The sequence below is a fragment of the Papio anubis genome, chromosome 4 (assembly GCF_008728515.1).
Source record: "Papio anubis isolate 15944 chromosome 4, Panubis1.0, whole genome shotgun sequence".
Classification (NCBI taxonomy): Eukaryota; Metazoa; Chordata; class Mammalia; order Primates; family Cercopithecidae; genus Papio; species Papio anubis.
The window spans coordinates 15,369,485-15,392,358 of NC_044979.1; the positions used below are offsets into that span (position 1 = coordinate 15,369,485).

The 22,874-nt window shown below is 35.4% G+C and overlaps 1 protein-coding gene across 1 annotated transcript; it reads right to left on the minus strand.

The window, feature by feature from the left end:
- Positions 1–15,039: 15,039 nt before the first annotated feature.
- On the minus strand, positions 15,040–16,133 carry TAS2R39 (taste 2 receptor member 39). Its single transcript, XM_031665066.1, has one exon. The coding sequence runs from the start codon at positions 16,131–16,133 to the stop codon at positions 15,117–15,119; it is 1,017 nt and encodes a 338-aa protein (XP_031520926.1). The 3' UTR covers positions 15,040–15,116.
- Positions 16,134–22,874: the final 6,741 nt, after the last annotated feature.

The following is a 22,874-nucleotide window of genomic DNA, read 5'->3' on the forward strand; positions in this document are numbered from 1 at the left end:
TTCATGTTACATTAAAAATATTAGGCTACAACTTCTTATATGCAGTTGTACAATACTAGTGAATCACCAAAAATAGAGAAGACCCTAAAAATTTCTAGAGAAAAAGAATATGAAAATGTACAAATGAAAAAGACACATTGCTTTCAGACTACCAATTAGTAACAAGATGATATGATTTGGCTCTATGTCCCCACCCAAATCTTATTTTGAATTGTAGTTCATATAGTCCCCATGTGTCATGGCAGGGACCTGGTGCGAAATGATTAGATCATGGTGGTGGTTTCCCTCATGCTGTTCTTGTGATAGTGAGTGAGTCACATGAGTTCTGATGGTTTTGTAAGCATCTAGCATTTTCCTTGCTTGCACTCATTCTCTCTCCTGCTGACCTGTCAAGGGGTGCCTTCCACCACGATTGTAAGTTTCCAGAGGTCTCTCCAGCCATGCAGAACTGTGAGTTAACTAAACTTCTTTTCTTTATAAATTACTCAGTCTCAGGTATTTCTTCATAGCAGCAGGAGAATGGACTAATCACAAGGAATCTTATAAGGTAATGAAATTTATTTTAAGTTCTTAAGGGAGATTATTTCAGACCTAAATTATATACTCAACAAAACTACCAATCAAGAATGAGAGCAAAATAAAAAAATTATAAACATTCAAGGACTGAGAGAGTTTATGTTCTCAGGTCACTTTTCTGAGGGAATTACTTGAGGATGTGTTCCAGTAAGAAAGTGAGAAAATAAATGAAGGGTAAGATATGAGATCTAGAAAATAGTTAATGGATATAATTCAGACATTCAGTGAAGGAATTTCCAAATGTGAGTCAGAGTTAGGGCACAATTGTTGAGACTGAAATAAGAGGATAAAGGGCTTTGAAAACGATGCTCCTGGAGCAAAAATGTAGATTACATCTGCTTGGTAGTAGTGTGATTATAAATCTGAGTTACTTTGAGGAGGTAGTAAAACATACGTGTGTATTTTCTGGAGGAGGGATCCAAACAACATAAAATAAAGCAATTGAGTAGAATTATTACAAACCCAACCTCTTGAATGCTACTGAGTCAGTATTGGATAATAAGAAAATAAAATACATTCGATTTTAAAAATTGGAGGTGTGACTGACATACTAAAAGGTATATATATTTATGTATATATATCTTGATGAGTTTGAAGACAAGTATATACCTATGTAAACCATCACCATAAACAATGCCATAAGCATAACCATCACTTCTAAAAGTTTTTTCCCTCCTTTTTTGTGATAAGGATATTTAACATAAGACCTACCCTTTTAACACGTTTGAAAGCAGTATACAATACAGGATTGTTAACTACATGCACTGTGCTATACAGCAGATCTCTAGGACTTACTCATCTTGTCTAACTGAAACTTTGTACTTTTTGACCCAAATCTTCTCAATTCTTCCTTCCTTCAGTCCTTGGTAACCACTACTCTGCTCTCTGCTTCCATGGGTTTGACTGTTTAAGATTTCTAATATAAGTGGGATCATGTAGTATTTGTTCTTCTATGTCTGGCTTATATCACTTAGCGTAATATCCTCAAGATTCATCTATTTTGTTGCCTGTGATAGGATTTCCTTCATTATAAGGCTGAATAATATTCCACTGAATGTGAGTGTATGTGTGTGGTATGCATATATACATACATATATATGTATTATATACACACACACATACAAATACTGCATTTTTTTATCCATTTATCCCCAAGTGGACACTTAGGTTGTTTTCATATATTGGCATTATGGATAATCCTGCAATGAACGTGAGAGTGCAGATACTTCGTAGAGATAGTGATTTCATTTCTTTTGGATATATATCAAGAAGTGGGATTGCTGGATCATACCGTAGTTCTATTTTTAATTTTTTGAGGATCTTTCTCCATAGTGTCCATACCAATTTACATTTCCACCAACTATACTTTTTTTCCATACAGTGCCTGTAGCAACTTGCATTCCCACCAACAGTCTACAAGAGTTTCATTTTCTCCACATCCTACCAACATTTGCTACTTTTTCTTTTTTGGTAACAGCTATTCTTACGTGATATATCATTGCTATTTACATTTTCCTGATGATTAGTGATGTTGAGCGTCTTTTCATATGCCTTTTGGCTATTTGGATTTTTTTTTAAGAAATGTATATTCAAATATTTTGCCCATTTTTGAATCAGGCTATTATTTTGCTATTGAATTGTAGAACTTCCTTATGTTTTGGATATTAGTCTTTTATCAAATATATCTTTTGCAAATTTTTCACCTGTTCAGTAGGTTGCCTTTTTACTTTGCTGATTGTTTTCTTTTCTGGGCAGTTTTTAATTTGATATAATGTCATTTCTCTATTTTTCTTTTGTTGCCTGTGCTTTTGGTGTCATATCCAAAAAATCATTGTCAAGGCTAATGTCAAGGAGGTTTGCCCCCCTTTTTTTTTGAGTTTTATTGTTTCAGGTCTTACATTTAGATCTTTAACCGATTTTAAGTTGTTTTTTTTGTATGGTGTATGATAAAGGTCCAATTTTATTTACTGTATGTGGGTATCTAATTTTCTGACACCATTTATTGAAGGAGGTACTATCCTTTCCTGATTGTATATTCTTGCCCTTCTTGTCAAAAATTAGTTTACTGTAAATGTGTGTATTAATTTCTGGGAACTTTATTCTGTTCCACTGGTTGATATGTATGTTTTTATGCTACTGCCATATTGTTTTAATTTCTATAACTTTTCAATGTATTTTGAAATCAGGGAGTGTGATTTCTTCTGTTTGTTTGTTTTTTTTCTTCTTGCTCAAGATTGCTTTGGCTACTGGGGCATCTTATGGTTCCACATAAATTTTAGATTTTTTTCTATTTCTATAAGAATGCCATTGCAATTTTGATGGGGTTGCATTGAATCTGTAGATCACTTTGGATATTATGGACATTTTGACAATATTAATTATTCCAGTGCATGAACGTGAAGAAATGTCTTTTCATTTATTTGTGATTTTTCAATTTCTTTCATCAATGTTTCAAAGAATAAATCGAAAGGAAAATTTATAAAACTATTTCGAGACAAATGAAAAGGGAAAGACAGCATACTAAAACTTATGGGATGCAGTAAAAGCAGCAAGAGAGAATTTTGCAGTGATAAACATCTACATTTCAAAAAAGATCTCAAATTAAAAACTTAAATTTACCCTTCAAGGAACTAGAAAAAGAAGAACAAACTAAGCCCTAAACTAAGTCTTTACTAAAGTTAACAAAAGGAGAGAAATAATAAGATTAGAGAAGGAATAAATGAAATAGAAAATATTTTAAAACAACTTAATCAATGAAATTAAGAGTTTGTTTTTTGAAAAGATAAACCTGACAAGATAAACAAAATCCTTTAAAAACTCTTCTAAAAAATAGAAGAGGAAACAGTACTAAACTAATTTTATGAGGTCAGCTGTATCCTGATATTAAAACCAGACAAAGACACCATACGAAAAGAAAACTACAGGCCAATATCCCTGATGAACATACATACAAAAATCCAGAACAAAATACTACAAAACAAACTCAGGAGCACATTGAAAACACCACGATCAACTGGGATTTATTGCTGGGATGCAAGGATAGCTCAACTTACGCAAATCAATAAATGTATACATTACATTAACAGAATGTAGAATAAAAATTATGTCATTATCATAGTCAATGCAGAAAAACATTTAACAAAATTCAACACCCTTTCATGATGAAAACTTTCAACAAATTATGTATAAAAAGAATGTGCCCCAACATAATAAAATGCCATATATCACATGACAAGCTCATAGCTCAAAGCTGACAGCTTTCCTCTGTCAAGATCAAGACAAGGTTGCCCACTCTTGCCTCTGCTATTCAACATAGTATTAGAAGTCCTTCCCAGAGCAATTAGGCAGGAGAAAGAAATAAAGGGCATCCAATTTGGAAAGGAGGAAATAAAACTATCTGTGTGCAGATGATATAATCCTATATGTAGAAAAGTCTAAAGACTACAAAAATCTGTTAGAACGAATAAGCAAATTCAGTACAGTTGCAGGATACAAAGCCAATATACAAAATCAGTACTGTTTATTTGCACCAAAAATGACCTATCTGATAATGAAATTTTAAAAAATGATAAAAATTATAACATCGAAAATAATGAAATACTTAGGAATAAACTTATAAAAGAAGTTGAAGGAATTGTACACAGAAAACTATAAAACACATTTGACTTCTATTGTGGAAATATTCTCCCTTGATTTGGGTCTATGGATTGTGTCATTGACCTTAATGGGAAGCAGTTTTCTGTCTTGAGTTGAGCAGTGTTTAGCCACAATATTAGAAATGCTATTTATTGGTTTTCCATATTTAAATCAACTTATAAATAAAGCATAGAAGACTGAACTATAGTTATAGAAAAGCATATGACAATGCAGAAGGAACATATTGCTTTCAGAAGTTATAAGGTGGAAAAGGGAAAGTGTTGAAGGAAGGATGGAGAGCTAACGTACTCTTTTTATAAAGTGCATTTTATGGGCATTGAGTATAAATATTTGAATAAGAAATGGAAACTAAAAATTATCACTTAACGATTTAAAGGCAATGAAAACAAGAACTGAAAATAGTAATACAACTCAAAATTTTAGAAGAGGACAAGGGTGAATAGTTTGAGAGTAATGTAAATGACATTTAAATTCTCACTTAAAAAAAAAATCTAGAGATGGGGTCTCACTATGTTGCCCAGGCTGGTATCAAACTTCTGGCCTCAAGGAATCCTCCTGCCTCAGCCTCCCAAAATGTTGAGATTACAGGCGTGAGCCACAGCACCCAGTCAGAAAAAGAAATTCCCACTTTTTATAGCAATGTGTCAATGAATATTATTTACAAATGGATAAAAAATATACGTACATGTATATGTGTATGTATTTGGAGTTGTGAGAGTAATCACCATAAAAACTAAAGCAAGAAATTGATAGAAATGTTGCTTTTGGAAATGTTAATTGGGGTGAGACAGGAGACTGCTGCTTTTCACAAAACACCTTCTTAGCGTTTAATTTTTTTCCCCCAGAAACCAGTATTACTTTGATAATAATAATTTTGAAAGTTTCATCATTTTGAAACAACCAATTTTGCTTCTGTATTTTTTGGGGGAGAAGATTTAAAAATGAGTAATATTATTATGTTTTTGTAAGTCTTCCCAATCTATTTTTTAAAAAAGGCCATACATGAGAATTTGAGTTATGACGAGTTTAACTTTCTACTAATCAGGCTATTTCACAGGAAAATAAAACCTCTCAACATTACCAGAAAGTAGGAGCAAACAATTGTGACATGTGACATGTTTTTACCAAATTACCTGTTACTAAGATGGTTGGGAGCTGCTTGCTAAGGAATCTCATCATTTCTCATAAATATTTTCTCCCAGGTGGTTTTCAATGGCTTTAATGCTCTACTTCCAGCTGTCCATGGCAATGTTTTGATAGTTGTTGACTTAATGTTTTCAATCCTGGAGAATGATGAGATAGGAAAAAGCATTTACAAAGTACACTTACCCCTTTCCTCTGCATCCATTATATTATTCAAAATCCATTTGTTAAGGTACAAGGAAGCATGCCATCATTTTGCATACCAAATACTTTATTTTTTTAAACAACAACAAAATCCTCACTAGGGATCAAATGAAAGGTAATAATGTTGTTTGTCTAACACACCTGGAACAGACATGTTTCTTCCTGGAAGGCTGTGAAAGGGTGTCAACAAAATGTCATATTACTTGTTGTTAGCTTTTAAGGATGGTGGATCTGAGGAACAATGGCTAACACAGATAAGTCATTGGTCCAGGGGAACCCCCAACAGGTGTCCATGTTTACAGACTGTCTTAGAGATTAGTCTACAAATGGGGGCAGTTCCATTCACCTTTTTCCTTTTAGGAATGTCTACCTTCTGGGGCCCTTTCCACTCCAGGTCAGAAGCCTGATGCCCAGAACCTACCCAGAACAGATTAAAATGATCTGTAGCATCCATTTCTTGACTTGAGAGTTTCAGGATTGTTCTTGCCTTTTGTTCTTTTGCCTTTATTTATCTCCTCCTAGAAGTCCATAGACACCAAAGTTCAGACAATGAGACTCTTAAGAAGATTCACTACAATTTCCTGAAGAGAAAAAAGAAATAGTGCCTCTATTTCAGAAGAGTTCCACCTAATACTTTGCAGAGGGAAATGGAGGGTAAAATACGTTTTGTTTAGAAAATTTTTCGTAGGTCAAGTTCTGGAGACTGGTGATTCAACATTAGTTGTTACCCCTATACAGCTGCTTTCAATAACAGGTATGGCCACCTTGTATCGGCCGTTTGCTATACATATATTATTTTATTTATTGTTCAGGACTCTCCTGTGAGATTAGCATTATTATCTTCCTCATTTAATAGATGAGAGAATTAAGATTTGCATAGGTTAGTTTTTTTGCTCAAGAATAAACAGAGTAGATGGCAGAGACTTAGAACTTTAACTTGAATTTAACTAGTCTTATCATTCCTTGCTTGTAGACACTTTCCACTCTGTGGTTATTTGGTTGTTGTTGCTGCTACTTTTGTTGTTAATTCAGTTTTCTCTAAGATTCAACCAAATTTTCTTCTCAAAGCACTTTCTTAATTACTGTTTTCTCAGCATTTTCTTTTCAGTTTGTCTTTAGTCTTTTTACAGGTACCTCTATCTGGCCTTTTCAACCCAACTGTAGGTTGTTACTCTTGGTCTAATGCCAAGTAGAAGAAATTCTTTCTGCTAAATGGCCAGTGATAGGGGAGATTTTATGTTATCACACGTATAATAGAAATGAAAGAGGTAGCTTGCTAGGGTTTATCATTCCAATGCTGATGGTGAATTAGCAACATTTTGTTTATTATATAGAAATCTGTTTACTGGGGCTCAAAAGAGCATTTCTTAAATTTATTGGGACACAGAAATATGTCCTCCCTTATTTCAAGTTAGCACACATTGAGAGTACTGCTGGCTGCCTGAGAATCACTAATTCTTGACCAGATATGAAAAAAATGTTTCTGGCTGAAACAAAACAAAGTTCTGGAAACACAGAGGATGGCAGTGGATGTTGTTAGCATTATAATAAGCATGAGTAAATTCTCAAGATTTAGTAGCACTGATATGGTTTGGCTGTGTCTCCACCCAAATCTCATCTGGAATTGTAGCTCCCACAATTCCCATGTGTCGTGGGAGGGACCCAGTGGGAGGTAGTTGAATCATGGGGACAGGTCTTTCCCGTGCTGTTCTTGTGATAGTGAATAAGTCTCACAAGATCTGATAGTTTTATAAAAGGGATATCCCCTGCACAAGCTTCTCTTGCCTGCCGCCATGTAAAATGTCCCTTGCTCTTCCACCATGATTGTGAGGCCTCACAGCCATATGGAACTGTGAGTCAATTAAACCTCTTTCCTTTACAAATTACCCAGTCTTGGGTATGTCTTTGTCAGCAGTGTGAGAACAGACTAATACAAGCACACACCACAAAACAGCTCATATTTTCTATTTATTCATTTCTTGAATAGATTATATGGTAATACCACTGAAAATTCAGAAGATACAAAATGTATAAAGTCTTCTTCCTGCTTCTTGTCTCCCAGTCACATAATTTACAACTGTGGAAGAAAATAACATATAAATATTTCTGGGCCAGGTGCGGTGGTTCACGCCTGTAATCCCAGCACTTTGGGAGGCTGAGGTGGGCAGATCACGAGGTCAGGAGTTCGAGACCAGCTTGGCCAACATGGTGAAACCCCATCTCTACTAAAAATATAAAAATTAGCCAGCCATGGTGGTGGGCGCCTGTAGTCCCAGCTACTCAGGAGGCTGAGGCAGGAGAATTGCTGGAACCCAGGAGGCGGAGGTTACAGTGAGCTGAGATCACGCCACTGCACTCCAGCCTGGGCAACAGACCAAGACTCTGTCTTAGAAAAAAAAAAAAATTCCCATTCTCTACCTCTATTTTAAGAAAACAATATTATTAATTTCTTATTGTATTCTTCCAGAGAAAATTAATGTATATGCAAGCACACATGTATTTAATTATTTTTAACAATATTGAATGCAAGTGATAGTATACTAAATGCATTGCTTTTTTTTTTTTTTTTTAACACTTTTTTTGTGCCTAATAGCACATTTGGAAGCCATTCCAAACAAATAAGTACATTTGGTTCCCTTCTCTTTCTTTCTTTTTCTTGTGCCTCTTTTAATATTTTCTTTCTATAGCTTCTTACATTGAACCTTTGTATTGCTATTAATTTGTATTGATGATATCCTTTGATTTTCCTATTTTTTCTATTATAAACAATGCTGTAACATGTGACCTGTACATATGTTATTTTCTGTGTTCAAGTATACATATTCTTGTTTCACTCATGTAAAATTCTTGAGTGAAAGTTACGTACCATCATAATTTTCATAGATACTACTAAACTGTACTTAAGGCAGTAGCAATTAACACTTCCATCATTTATGAGCTCACCTGGTCCCTATGATCATCAGCACAGTGTGTTATCAAACTTTCTGATCTTTGTTAATCTGATAGGTGAAAAAGTACATCTCAGAGTAGTTCTTATTTCTATTTCTCTTGTAGTAAGTCATGCTGAGCATCCTTTAAATTTTTAAAACACATTTCTGAAAGCAACTTAATAAATTAGAAAAATCTTCTAAATGTTATATAAAAACAAAAGGTTACAAAAATTTTATGTTTAGTATGAACCTAGTTTTGTTAAACTACACACATATGCGCACACACACACACACGCTTTAAAAGTTGTCTCTGGGTTGAAGGATAATGGATGATTATTAATTTTTATTTTTAAATATCTTTTCACATTTTATAAGCTTTCAATTTCTTAAGAGCCACCTTTATTTCATTTTCTGTAACTATCAGTTCATATCCTTTGCCAATTTTTAAATTCAGTAATTGTTCTTATTGATTTGTATGAGCTCCTAATATGTTCAGAAAATTAATCTTTATTTGGAATGTGAGTGGCAAATATTATTTCCCAGTTTCTTGTCTTTGACTTTGCTTAGGTAGTTTTTGCCATGTAGTATCTTTTTACTTTATGTAACCAGATTAAATAAATCATTTTATATTTGTTTTTCAGTTATCATGGTTAGAAGGGTCTTCTCAACTCTAAAATTATCTTTGAAGTCTCCAAAATTTCTTCTAATATTTAATAGTTCCTTTTTTAAAAAACATAAATTATTTGATTTATTTGGCCTAGTATAAGATGTGAGAGAGACATCCAAAATTTTTTCCACTTGGCTAGTTAGTTGTTCTAACATAATTTATTGAATAATCCATTATTTCTTTACTAATCTGCAATGCCACTTTTATCATATACTACATTCTCATTTTTCTGGATGTCTACTCTGTTTTATTGAGTATTGATTCCCACTGTCACACTACTTTGTGTTTGTTAGCTTTGTAACATGTGTGTTATTTCATGGGGTTAGTCCTCCCTCATTACTTTTTCATTTTCAGAATGTTTTGGACATTCTTGCTTCATTTTTTTCCAGATTATGTTTATTACTGTCTAAAAAATTTTTGGCATTTGTTTCAAATTACACTAAATGTAGATACATTTAGGGAAATGTTATATCTAATGACACTGACACTTTCCACTCAATAGCATGGTAGCCTTTCTCCTGTTCAAGTCTTCTGTGCGTATATCTGAAGCATTTAAAAGTAGTCTTCATATAGATTGTGATATGGACAGGATGCAGCAAAATACTAGGTAGAAAAGGGTGGGGTCCTTCTTGAAGCCCCACCCTCAAGCCGGGACCTGAAGCCCAAAGTGAGAACATGCATTTCCGTTTTCCCGCTGAAATGTTGTCTTTTCCAAATTACCCTGGCCCGCTCCACCCCCACCCCCGCCATCCTGTGCCCATAAAAACCCCAGGCTCCACTAGCAGCAGAGCGTCAGAGGAGAGAAGAGAAGCAGCAACTTGACACTGGCAAGAAGCAGCTTGGCTTAAGAGGGTCAGCTTGATGGCAGGACCTTGGAGAGGAGTTTGGCTGGAGATGGCCTAACTCCAGGGGAAGACCACCTTCCCGCTCCATCCACTTCCAAGCCCGTCATCCCACTGAGAGCAAATTTTATCAGCAATAAAATCCCCTGCATTTACCATGCTCAATTTTTTCCTGCGACCTGATGCTTCCTGGATGCCCAACAAGAGCTCGAGATACAGAGGGCTATCACACTGAGCTGTTAAACACTAAAGCCGTACATGGATGGCAAAGCTAAAGAGCACTGTAACACATGCCCTCTGGGGCTCCAGGGGTCACGGGTACCCCCCGAGATGCTGCCGCGGGGCCGCAAGGAGTTCTGCTCCTGTCAGCATCCAGAAGAACTCCTCCCAGTCCCTGCTCCCACGCACCTGCATGGGGCTGAGAGCTGCAGGCTGAATAAACAAGCCACTCCCTTTGCGAGGCCTATGAAGGAGCCAGGGAAAAATTTCAGTCGTGCTCATTTTTTTGTTAACTTTATTGCTCTAGTATCTTATCTTTTGTTGCTGTTTATTTTTTTCCTTCCATGCTTCATGCTTTTATTATTTAAAATAATATTTTAATTCCTTCTCTTGAGTTTTTTATTTATACAACCATCTGCAGATAATGATACTTACACCAGGAAACTTCCACTTTTAAAAAATTCTTTAAATTAATTTCACTTCTTCTAGTTGTACTGAATACTATGTAGGGATAACATCAGTTAATAGGGTAAGGGTAAACATAGTCATCTTTTTACCTGAATTTAATGGAAATAATAATGTTTTCTCATTAAGAACAATGCTAGCTGTTAAATTAGCCGGACATGGTGGTGCATGTCTGTAATCCCAGCTACTTGGGAGGCTGAGGCAGGAGAATTGCTTGAACCTGCGAGGTGGAGGTTTGCAGTGAGCCAATATTGTGCCATTGCACTCCAGCCAGGACAATAGAGTGAGGCTCCGTCTCAAAAAAAAAAAAAAAAAATGCTAGCTATTAAGAGATAGATATATTTTATCATGTTAGGAAATCACTTATTTTTATTTTAAGATTTTAAAAAATAATTAGGAATGGTTGTTGAATTTTATTTTTCAGCACTTATGAAAATTATTATATGATTCTTCTCTTTGATATTATTTATATGGTTAATTATATTGATATGTTTTCTAATATTAAACCATTTTACTTTTATGGAATAAACCTGTATTCTGGATTTAAATTTAATACTACATTTTATTTAGTATTTTTGTATAAACACTGATAAGTGAGGTTTATTTGTAGTTTTCTGGGAGACAATTTTTGTTAGGTTTTGATATCTAAATTATATTTATTTCACAAAACAAATTTGGAAGCTTCCTTTAACTTTCATGCTGTGAAACAATTTACATAGACTTCATGTTATCTGCTTTTAAGAAGTTGATAGAATTCCCTTGTGATCACCTGGTGCCAGTATTATTTGAGGAGTGGCTCTTCGCCACTTTCTGTAGCTCAACTGTGATGATTATTCTGCTGAGATTTTCTTGAAGTCAATTTTAGTAAATTATATTTTTCTAGGAACATCTATCTTATCTACGTTTTCAAACTCTAGCATAGACTTAAACAAAATAGTTTCTTAAAAGTACTGCAATTTTTCTGATTTGTAGTTATTTTTCTTTCATGTCTTATTTTATGTATTTATGCCTTTTTTCTTTCTTGATTATATAAGCTAATGATGCCAATTTTACTGACTGTTTTCAGTGAACCAGTTTTTGTATCCATTTTAACATTTTTATATTTTATTTATCAAATCAATCTTTAATACGTTCTGATTTCCTTAGATTTATTTTGTAATTATCCTAAATGCTTGGTTTATATTTATAATTTTTTATTTTTATAATTTTGTTTTATTTTTAGTTAACATGCAATAATTGTACATATTTATAGGACCCAGTGATATTTGGGTACATGTGTACCATGTGGGATGATCAAATAAGAGTAATCTGCATATCTATCACTTCAAACATTTCTTGTGTTGCAAACATTCAAAATCCTCTCTTCTAGCAATTTGAAAATACACAATAAATTATTGTTAACTATAAGTTAACCTACAGTGCTGTGGAACTCTAGAACTTATTTCCCCTATATAGATTTATATATATATATATTTTTTTTCCCCTGAGATGGAGTTTTGCTCTTTTGCCTAGGCTGGAGTGCAGTGTTGTGATCTCGGCTCGGCTCACTGCAACCTCTGCCTTCTGGTTTCAAGGGATTCTCCTGCCTCAGCCTCCTGAGTAGCTGGAATTACAGGCGTCCACCACCACGCTCGGCTAATTTTTGTATTTTTAGTAGAGACAGGGTTTCACCATATTGGCCAGGCTGGTCTCGAACCCCTGACCTCATGACCTACCCCCCTCGGCCTCCCAAAGTGCTGGGATTACAGGTGTGAGCCATGGTGCCTGGCCTAGATTTATATTTTTAACAATTACCTCTTTATATCTTATTTACTCATCTGGGCCCTTCCTGACTGGGCTGATCCACCACCACTATGATGTGCTATTCATTCGAGGTTTTATTACCTGTGCTTTCCCACTAGAGTGGAAGATCTGTGATGACAAGAGCCCTGTTCATTGTATACGTAGCACCTGGAATAGAATATGCCATATAGTTGGTGTTCAGCCAATACTTGTTCAACTAATAATTGAATGATCCTCCACTTATACACGTCACAGGACAGAAACAAGGGCTTACTGATGAGTTACATGAAGTGAGTAAGACAGAAGACACATCCATGATTGTTCCTAACATTCTGGCTCACCAGTGGAAATAATGTGGCACTATTTAATGAGTTTGTATGTTCTACTTTTGAGCTACCTCTCACATAGATGACTCAATATAGTTTTTATATTCTAAAAGATATTTAAAAATGAATTTTTAAAATTTGGCAATCGACTTTTTAGTACTGACATTCAAGGATCATCAGATATTTAAGGAAAGACTCAATCATGAGAGAAAACAAACTAAAACACATAGAAAAATGAAACCTGGAGGAAGAAAAAACATAGAGGGAGTAGAACATAGTTGAAACATGTCTAATGATTTTTTTTTCATTGACTGGAACTTTTTCTATTGAATATTGGGTATATAGGCGGAAATTGGTGGATTAGTATATTTACTAATGGGAAAAAGAGGATTGTCCTAATGTTGCCTGTCAAAGATTTTAAGGGCTGAAATGGGTCAGAGAGAAGAGAGATTGAAGGTTTGGAGACTGAGGAAAAGATGTGAGATAGTCATTGTGGGGACTTTAATGAATGACTTCTCTAGGGAAATATGGAATGGAAATGCTCAATGAAGTTACTCATTTGAGGCTGAGGAGCATGAATTTGTAGGAACATGAGCTCATCCAGTTATGAAATACTCTCAAGTAACACTCAGCTGCTTAGAAGCAAACACAGAATGTTAAATAGTCATTTAAATGTGGGGTTATTTCACATTTAGAAGGGTCAGGAAATTAGAGTATTGTATGATTTATTTATATAAAAGCTATATTAGGGAAATTTTCAAACATACTCTGAAATAGAATAGTAGAAAGAACTCCACGTGCCTGAAGCCTTGTTTTAAAAAAAAATAGCATAAGAATAACCCAAACCACCCCATTCTCCACTCCTTTGCCCTCTGTTGGATTAATTCAAAGCAAATCACAGATACAGCTCATTTCATCTGTGAATACTGAAGCTGTTTTTGAAGGGTGAGTATAATGATTGGCCAGTAATCCAAACTGAATACGAAAGGAAGAGAGGAGAGGCCTGATAGAGGGATAGAGAATATAGAAGTGTCAATGAATTGAAAGCCTGTGATGTTTCTATGGCAGCCCTTGAGCAAATAAAATGGAAAAATAAGAGGTAGTGATAGGAGAGTGATTTACTTAATGCTTAATTTGTGATTTGTTTGGATTTTTAATAAAAATCGATAGTGAGAGAGTCAATCAACAAAACAATGTGCACAATCCTTTCTCTCAAATCTTTTTTACTTAGCGATTCACTTTCTAATAGAAATCAATATAAATCTTTCAAAATTTTGAAATTAGTGAATACATGTTCTAAGTAGTTCAAACAATGCATCAAGGCATAAAATAAATTGTAAATATTTCATTTATTTCCCAGATACCCAGCGACACCACTCAGAAGACCTCTGTGAATTATTTTTGGTATATTTGTCCAGAAACTTTGTATGTACATATATATGCATACAAATATATAAGTATTATGAAAAAAAGAAATACAGATGGAATCATAAAATATCTCCTTGCTTTTTGCACGATGTATTGGAAATCTTTTCATCTCAGGAAACATGCGTCTATCTCATTTAAAAGAGGTTAACATAATATTCATTTCAGACATTCAATTCCCCTCATTCATGAATAGTGCAGCTGTGAAGAGGCTCTTGCACATATTTTTGCTTATTTATACAAAACCATGCTTAGAAAAAATTCTTAGTAATTTTTAGAATGAAAGGTGTTTTATGCATTATTAATTTTGATAAATAGTTCCACATTATTTTGGTTATATCTTTGAAAGATGGAGACAAAATGCATTTCAAACTTCTGCTCAGAAACCTTCCCAAGTAATCTAAATGTGTTTAAAAGGCATGTGGAGGGAGAAACAGAGTTTTCAGGAACTCAAGTTTCAGAACATTCTTTTATTTTGGTGGTTATACAACCCTGCTACACAGCAGAATCACCTGGAGAGCTTAGAAAATTGTGTAAGTTCTAACACTAGAAATTCTGACTTAATAGATCTGAGATTGGGTTTGAACATTGATATTTTCAAAAATCAACCCTGGAGATTCTAATGTGTAGCCCAGTGCGTAGAATCACTGCTTTAAAGAGAGCAAGGGGAGGTAGAGGGCTCAGGTAAAGAATATGACAGCACCACTAAGATTGTACCCATGAAGCAAAAGAGAAATGATCAGTCTCCTATATAAAAAGCCACATCAGGGGGAAAGGGTCAGATGAGGGTTGGAGAAGAAAAGAAGAGAGAAAAGAGAGGTCTAGGTGAGGGAATGGCAGAGCCGGTTAGGTCAGGTCCTGTGGTCTTCTTGGGTGCCAGTCACAGAGTCCACTCTTTTGGGTAAAGATGAAGTCGGTGCTGAAGCTGCTTCCAGGCTCTTCTCAACCCAGGGTTATCCTTAATCAGTAGAATTGAGTGGCTGGCAGGGTAGGCAGCCATGATGATCTGGCACAAAGTATTCCACAGACTGTTGATGTCAAACATGTTGGACAGGTAGATAAACAGAGCAACTGCATTGAAAATGTAGAAAATGAGAAAGTAGCTGGTAGCTTTGATGGCCCCAATGTGAGCCTCCATGCTAGGGTCCTTGGACCCTGTGGCATTGCTTCCCATGTATAGGGTGTGTCTCTTGAGAGAGAGGATCAGCAGAATGGCTGCCAGGATGAACATGATCAGAGGAATCACAATCCCCAGGTTAAAGAAAAAAGCCAGACTGACCACACTGATCTCAGAGAAGTATGTTTTCTCAGTGGAGTTGGAAGAGTGGATAGGGGAAGAATTGTCACAATACCCAGTGCAGATGTTGATGCAGAACATGCTGTGACTGAAGGAAATAAACACAGACAGCCATAGAAGCCAGGGTATCAATCCAGAAATTCTCCACCTCAGCTTGAGGAAAAGGGGGTAGGAGAAATTGGCAATCTTCACAAAGTAGAAGAAACTGAGCCAGGCAGCAAACCACAGGCTACAAAAATTTAAGAATATAAAACTTATTTTGAATGCATAATATACAGTGTCTTCAGAATAAAAACTTAGGGAGGTTGAGCTGATGGTAATTTCTAACATCATGAGGCTCTGGAGAGCTATTCTGGATACACTCAGGAAAACCAGGATCCTGCCACTTGTGGAAACTGACTTATTTTGAACCCATTCAGCTGCATGTATAGCCGTGATGAACCCATTTGCAATGATACCAGTGAGGTATTCAGCAAGTAAAACTGCTAAAGTTAAGGTGATGAGAAATGGCGACAATTCACTTTCTGCAGGATCGCAGAGTTTAATCATCCTGAGCTGTTGCTTCTCTTTGGTGTTTGGAGGAAAACATCTCCCTAGCATTTGATGGGCAGATTCTTGATAACTCCCAGTATTCGTGTCACAGGAGGAAGCAGTTGATGCATCATTTCCAAATTCACTCTATTTGTTTATTTCAGAATTCTTAGCTCTACATCTAGAGATGCAAATGTTGGAAGGATTTGGTTTCTAGTCCTCTCCCTATTTTTGAATATGTTGGTAGTAGTTCAATAATGAGGCCCAGGGAAGCACTTGAGTAGACTCTCTTGAAAAGCAGCTAACATGGTACTGAGGTCCGTGTTCTTTGGTAGCTTCAGTTAATTTGAACACTGGTTGACTGAGTCATCATTTAACTTACTTTCACTTGTGACTGCAGAAAATGACTGAAAATAACTGCTACACACACACACTTCTTATTTTGTGCTAGGAAGTGTTCAAATTATTTATTTATAATGACTACATTTAAACCTCACAATAACCTTATGAGCATGTGCTTCTACTACCTCCATTTTGCAGATGAAGAAACTAAGACATACAGAGGTTAAATAACGTGGTCAACATCACACAACTAGAGTGTGAAAGAACTGGGATTCACACCCAACTCACCTGGTCCCAGAGTTCCTTCTCTTATCCACCACGTTATGCTGTCTAGACCTGTGGATTCTTTTGTGTGCCCAAGACGAAATGCAGGGTTGATTCCACTGTGACATTTTTTTCCTGGTAGCCTTTTATGTCCCTACCCCTCTCAAGAAAAATCAAGAAAGCAAGAAGACACTGATTTTCAAGAGATAGGACTCTCTTTTCAAAGTAAATTACTTGAGAGGTAATAAATTTAATTATACATAAAAGATCATACACACACAGACACATACACACATTCACCTTTCATTTTAAGCAAAACTAGGAAAATAAGAGTTGAAGGTAAAACTCCCTAGTTCTTAGTAAGGTAAGCGTAGGGTGCTGAGAGTAAAAGCAATGCCCTAATTCATCCAATTTTGGAATATTAAAACCAAAAGAAAGGAAAAAAGAATCACTTTTATCTTAAGGAAGTTTTTCCTGAATTTAAAATGTAAGCATAGGACACATAATGATAAAATGAACTTTTCATTTCAGAGTAAATTAATTTTTATGAATGTATATGACTTTAAAATAATGATGAAGTAATTTTCATAAAGAGAAGGTTGGTGGGTGAGAAGTCTCAGAAAATCTTTATAACATTTGGTTTTTACTTAAAGCTTTTTAAAAACAAGGCAAGAACTCATAAACGTTTTCTGGCTTGATTTATGATTTTAGATGAGTTGTTATGAATTTTACCATCTCATTTGAAAATCTCTATTCCTGAACAAATATTTCCCTTGAATACAGTGTAACAGACAACTGCTCCTCCCTGCTTGTTTCTGCTCATTTGCACGAGTAGGCCTGGAGTATCTCAGGACCTCCAGTTTGGTTTTAAGGAGGATTTTTCTTGCCACTGGCTTTCCCCTACTTTTGCTGATCCAGGCTTTCAAGAGTGGGAGGAGAAACAGGACAGGGTCCCTTCAGAGGCTGTTGTGTCTTTCCTCATTTGATTTGCTTATCCATGTATCCCACTCCGAGCTCCTAGCCCATGCCGGACACCCAGGAGGCAGTACATAGATACTTGCTGGGTTGATGTATGGCCTTGGCGAAGACCTTCAGCTCAGAGAAGCTCTTTATGAGGGACATGAGGGGGAATGGCAGTTTCACATCTCCTCAGATTTGAAAATCTGCAGGTCCTATGCCTAAATCGAGTGTCAGAGCATAAACAGCAAGGCTGAGGGAGAACACAGCAGACCGTGAAGAACATCTGTGTAAGAAACACTGGTCGGTGACAGAGAGGACAAATGAAGGGGAAGCAGAGACAGAGCAGCAGGATGAGAAAGAGCTCAGACAGGGTCTGGCTTCACAGTGTAGGGTGCTGCAGAGGCTATGGGCAGCAGCTGGCGCCACAGACATCACCAAAGGTGTTTCAGAAGACGCTCTGCTTGCCATAGCTTATGAAGGAGGTGCTTCCTGCAATGGAAAGAGTTTTGTTCATGGAAATTTCCAGGGGCAATCTGAGGGGGGATGAAATAACCTTTCTGGGTGAAAAGATGATCTTCTTAAAGTAACACTGTTGGACTAGTTCCTAAATGGCGCCTTCAGTTTCCTAAATACATCTTGGATGTATTCAACTCCTATTTCTAATATTAGGTTGGTGCAAAAGTTAATTGTGGTTTTTGTCATTACTTTAAAAAAAGGCAAAAACCACAACTGCTTTTGCATCAACCTAATAATTAAGGAAAGCTCATGAAGAAAACTCTGATCCATTAAGGACATAGGGAATAGTTTTTAAAAGTCTAGTTTATTTGGCTATATTTTTAACTTATTATTGTGAAATAACTTTTGACATAGAGATGAGTTGTAAAGATAGTACAGACAATTCCCACATACCCTTCACCCAGCTTCCACTAATGCTTACATCTTACATAATCATGGTACAATGATCAAACGTAGGAAATTGGTATTGTTACAATACGATCAGCTCAATTTTTGGCTTCATTTGGACTTTTCCAGTTTTTCCACTAACGTCCTTTTTTTCTGTTTCGAGACCCAGTCCAGAATGCCACATGGTAATTCATTGTTGTTTCTTTCGTCTCTTCCAATTCAAAACAAATTCTTGGTCTTTCTTTTTCTTTTATGACGTTGACAGTTTTGAAGAGTCCTGGTCAGGTATTTTGCAGTGTATTCTTTGATTTGGGTTTGTCTTTGTTTTCTCATAATTATACTGGGTTAATGGATTTTGGGGAAGAATACCACAGAGATGATGTGCCCCACTGACTGCAGGGACCCATGATGTCAGTGACTTTTACTAGTGATGTTAACGTGATCACTTAGTTAAGGTGGTATCTGACTAGTCTCTCTACGATAAAGTTACTCTTTTTTTCCTTTTGTGCTCTATCAATTAGAAGTAAGTCACTGAGTCTGGCCCACACTCAAGGGGAAGACTTCACCTCCCAGAGGAGAACTCTTGAAGAATTTGTGGACATTATTTTAAAAACCAACACAGAAATATTCTGTAGGAGATACTTTGAAGCTATGCAAATATCTTCTTTTTCCTAAAACTCTGATCCACTAATTTGAGTATTCATGAGGACATGCTGCCTGCAGCAATTAACATTACTGTGGCGTTATACTTTTTTGTTTTCCTCTTTCCTTTCACCTTTATTAATTAGAATTCTTCTTTAGGAAAGAATCGTTCCTCCTCTCCCACTTATTTACTTCATCAACATTTATTTGTATCCCTGTGCACTCATGGATTTTTATTTTATGTTTTGACTTGCAACTCCTATCAAAAATCAGTGGACTATATTTGTGTGGGTCTATTTCTTCACTGTCTCTTCTATTCTTTCTTTCTATCTATCTATCTATCTATCTATCTATCTATCTATCTATCTATCTTCTGTCTACCCTTTTGTAAAAAACACACTGTTTAATTATTATAACTTTATAATAAGCCTTGAAGTCTGACAGTGTGAATCCTCAAACTTTATTCATACTTTTCAGAGTTGTTTTACTGTGAGTGGAGTCTCTGGAAAAATGTTTGAGCAAATTCTTTTCAGCAGTAACTTTGGTTAATTTTAAGATTGTTTTTCTTTAACTTTCTGCAGTTTTTCTACCACAAAATGCAGTTTGGATTTTATTAATATTATTATTATTTAATATGTCTTGCTTGGCATTCAGAAGGGACTCTAGATATAACACTTTATATATATATTTTTTAAATTGAAAAACTTTCAGCAATTATTATTATTATTATTATTTTTGAGATGGAGTCTTGCTCTGTCACCCAGGCTGGAATGCAGTGGCATGACCTTGGCTCACTGCAACCTCTGCCTCCCGGGTTCAAGTGATTCTCCTGCCTCAGCCTCCTGAGTAGCTGGGATTACAGGCACGCACCACCATGCCTGGCTACTTTTTGTATTTTTAGTAGAGACGAAGTTTCACCATGTTGGCCAGGCTGGTCTCAAACTCCTGACCTCAGGCCATCCACCTGCCTCGGCCTCCCAAAGTGCTGGGATTACAGGCGTGAGCCACAGTGTCTGGCCCAGCAATTATATCTTTACATACTGCTTCTCAGACTTTTCTTCCGTTCTCTTTACCTGGAATTACAATTAGACTCAGTTTTTCTTAACTGTTTTTGCAAGTTTTTAATATTTTTGACTCTGTATTTTATATTCTGAAGGCAACTATGTAATTTACCATGTGTGAAAAGGGTGCAACAATAATTAAAAGTATATGATTACTTAAAATACAAACTTATTGGCTCAAATTACTTTTATTATTTGTTGGTAGTCTGATTAAATAGATCTATTCTAAAAGTATTCTATGAAATCTTTCTAAAAACCACATATCCTGCTTTCTAAAGCAAAATAAAAAGTATTTCTTTGTATTACCTGAACATTAAAAATAATATAAGCAGACAGACAATTTTTTGTTACATATTAATTTATTTTTTAATTTTAATTTTAATTTAATTTAATTTTTTAGACAGGGTTTTGCTCTGTGCCCAGGCTGAAGTGCAGTGGCATGATCTCAGCTCACTACAACCACCACCTCTTGGGCTCAAGCAGCCCTCCCACCTCAGCCCAGTAGCTGGCACTACAGGCATGCACCATCATGCCTGGCTAATTTTTGTATTTTTTGTAGGAATGAGGTCTCACTATGTTATCCAGGCTGGTCTCAAACTCCTGGGCTCAAGTGATCTTCCTGCCTTGGCCTCCCAAAGTGCTGGGATTACAGGAATAAGCCACCATGCCTGGCCTTTATTAATGTACTTTAATGAGCTTTTTAGTTATATTTATTTCTGATACCATGCCATTGATATTTTTTCTGAATAATGTATTTTTTTAAAAATACCTGTCTTGATTGCTCTTATTTTTGTGAAATTGCCTACAGTATTCTTTTAAGTTGCATTTTATGGTTGACACATTTGAAGTTATTGACACTTCAATGAACTCTTCTCTGATGACTGAGAAAATAAGTTCTTTATAGGTTGAGATAACTAGTGTGTGTGAAGTAAGTTCTGCTACATGGAGGCTGTTCTCAATTGTAACTTTTAAAAACTGAATTATGTAAATATTTTAGCTTCCATTCAGAAAACCTTTCTTTAAAATATTTTGTGACAAAAATAATCAGGTAAATTTTCTCTATTAATGATTCTTTTAAAGGTTTCACCAAATCTAAATCACGGAAAATTCTAGTCTTCAATTTTACTTTATTATAATACAGGATATCTATTTATCTAATCAAAAATAATAACTACACCAAAATATTCCTTTCTAGAAAATGAGATATTCTAGCATAATTTTTAAATTTTGAAATTATATCTTCTCCATCATTGAGCATACATGACTTAATTTGTTTAGTTTCTTTACTACTTTTGTAGGGATAAATGTCAATACTCAGTGTCTTACTATTTGTAAGTTGTGTTTCAATCATTGTGATTTTCTCAAAGCTTTAAAAGCTGAACCATTTTTTTGTTGCATTTGTTTAATACTTTGATGATATATTTCCCTCTAATTTTCCACAAAAGCAATCAAAATTTAGAGAAATTATTTACCAAAACATTCAATATTATTGTAAGAAATTTTGGTTCATATACAAAATACTTCTTCAAAGACTCAAACATATGTAAAGAATGATTGATGAGAGGGAACAAAAAGAGAGAACAAGCATGTTGCTATGCTGAAGTATTTTTAGTATTCAAGATGAGATTCATCATACAAGTTTAGTAGGTCAGTTATTCTGCCGACATAAAAAATTTTGCAAAGTTTATCAATTATAGCTTCTGTTTTGATTGATAAAGTATCTCTGATTACTTGAATATTTTTAATTATGTTTGTACCTCAGAAAATTTCAATGGTCTTCATATTTCACAGATGTTTTAATTTAGTAAGACCCTAAGCCTTTACTGTGACACTGTGCTCCACTAAAATTTGTGTTTATGTTATTAACTGCAAAACAGATAATTTAAAATTTTGCCTTTTTAAATGAGTTTCAGTAGCACATACTGAAAGGTCAGATATTTCATCTTCAACAGAAATAACTTTTTTTTTTTTTTTGAGACAGAGTCTCACTCTGTCACCCAGGCTGGAGTGCAGTGGTGCAAACCTTGGCTCACTGCAACCTTCGCCTCCCAGGTTCAAGCAATTCTCCTGCCTCAGCCTCCTGAGAAGCTAGGATTACAGGCATGCACCACCATGCCCCGCGAATTTTTGTATTTTTAGTAAAGGTGGGATTTCGCCATGTTAGTGAGACTGGTCTCGAACTCTTGACCTCAGGTGATCCACCCATCTTGGCCTCCCAAAGTGCTGGGATTACAGGCATGAGCAACCTCCTGGCCAGAAAGAACTTTTAAAAGCTTTACTTTTATTTCATGAATGGGATGAACACAATCTAACCATTATTTGAATTAACTAATTTTTTGATTTGAAACACTCTGGTAAAATTGATACAAAACTGATGTCACGTAATTGGGAATTTTTTCTTCTACAGATGGATGCAACATATTATTAGCTTTCAATTCCCTTTTTTGTACATGCACAGAAAAACCTTGGAATTGAAAATGTATACTTGGGAATTATACTTCTTTCTTTCCCATTTAGAAGTCTTTTATTTCTTGCCTAATTGCTCTGGCTAGGACTTTCAATAGTATGTTTAATAGAAGTGGTGAAAGTGTGCGTCTTTGTCTTGTTCCTGATCTTAGAGAGCAAGATTTTAGTTTTT

Excerpts from the sequence above, each read along its gene's own strand:
- TAS2R39 (XM_031665066.1), bottom strand. The coding sequence starts at position 16,133 with ATGCTAGGGAGATGTTTTCCTCCAAACACCAAAGAGAAGCAACAGCTC.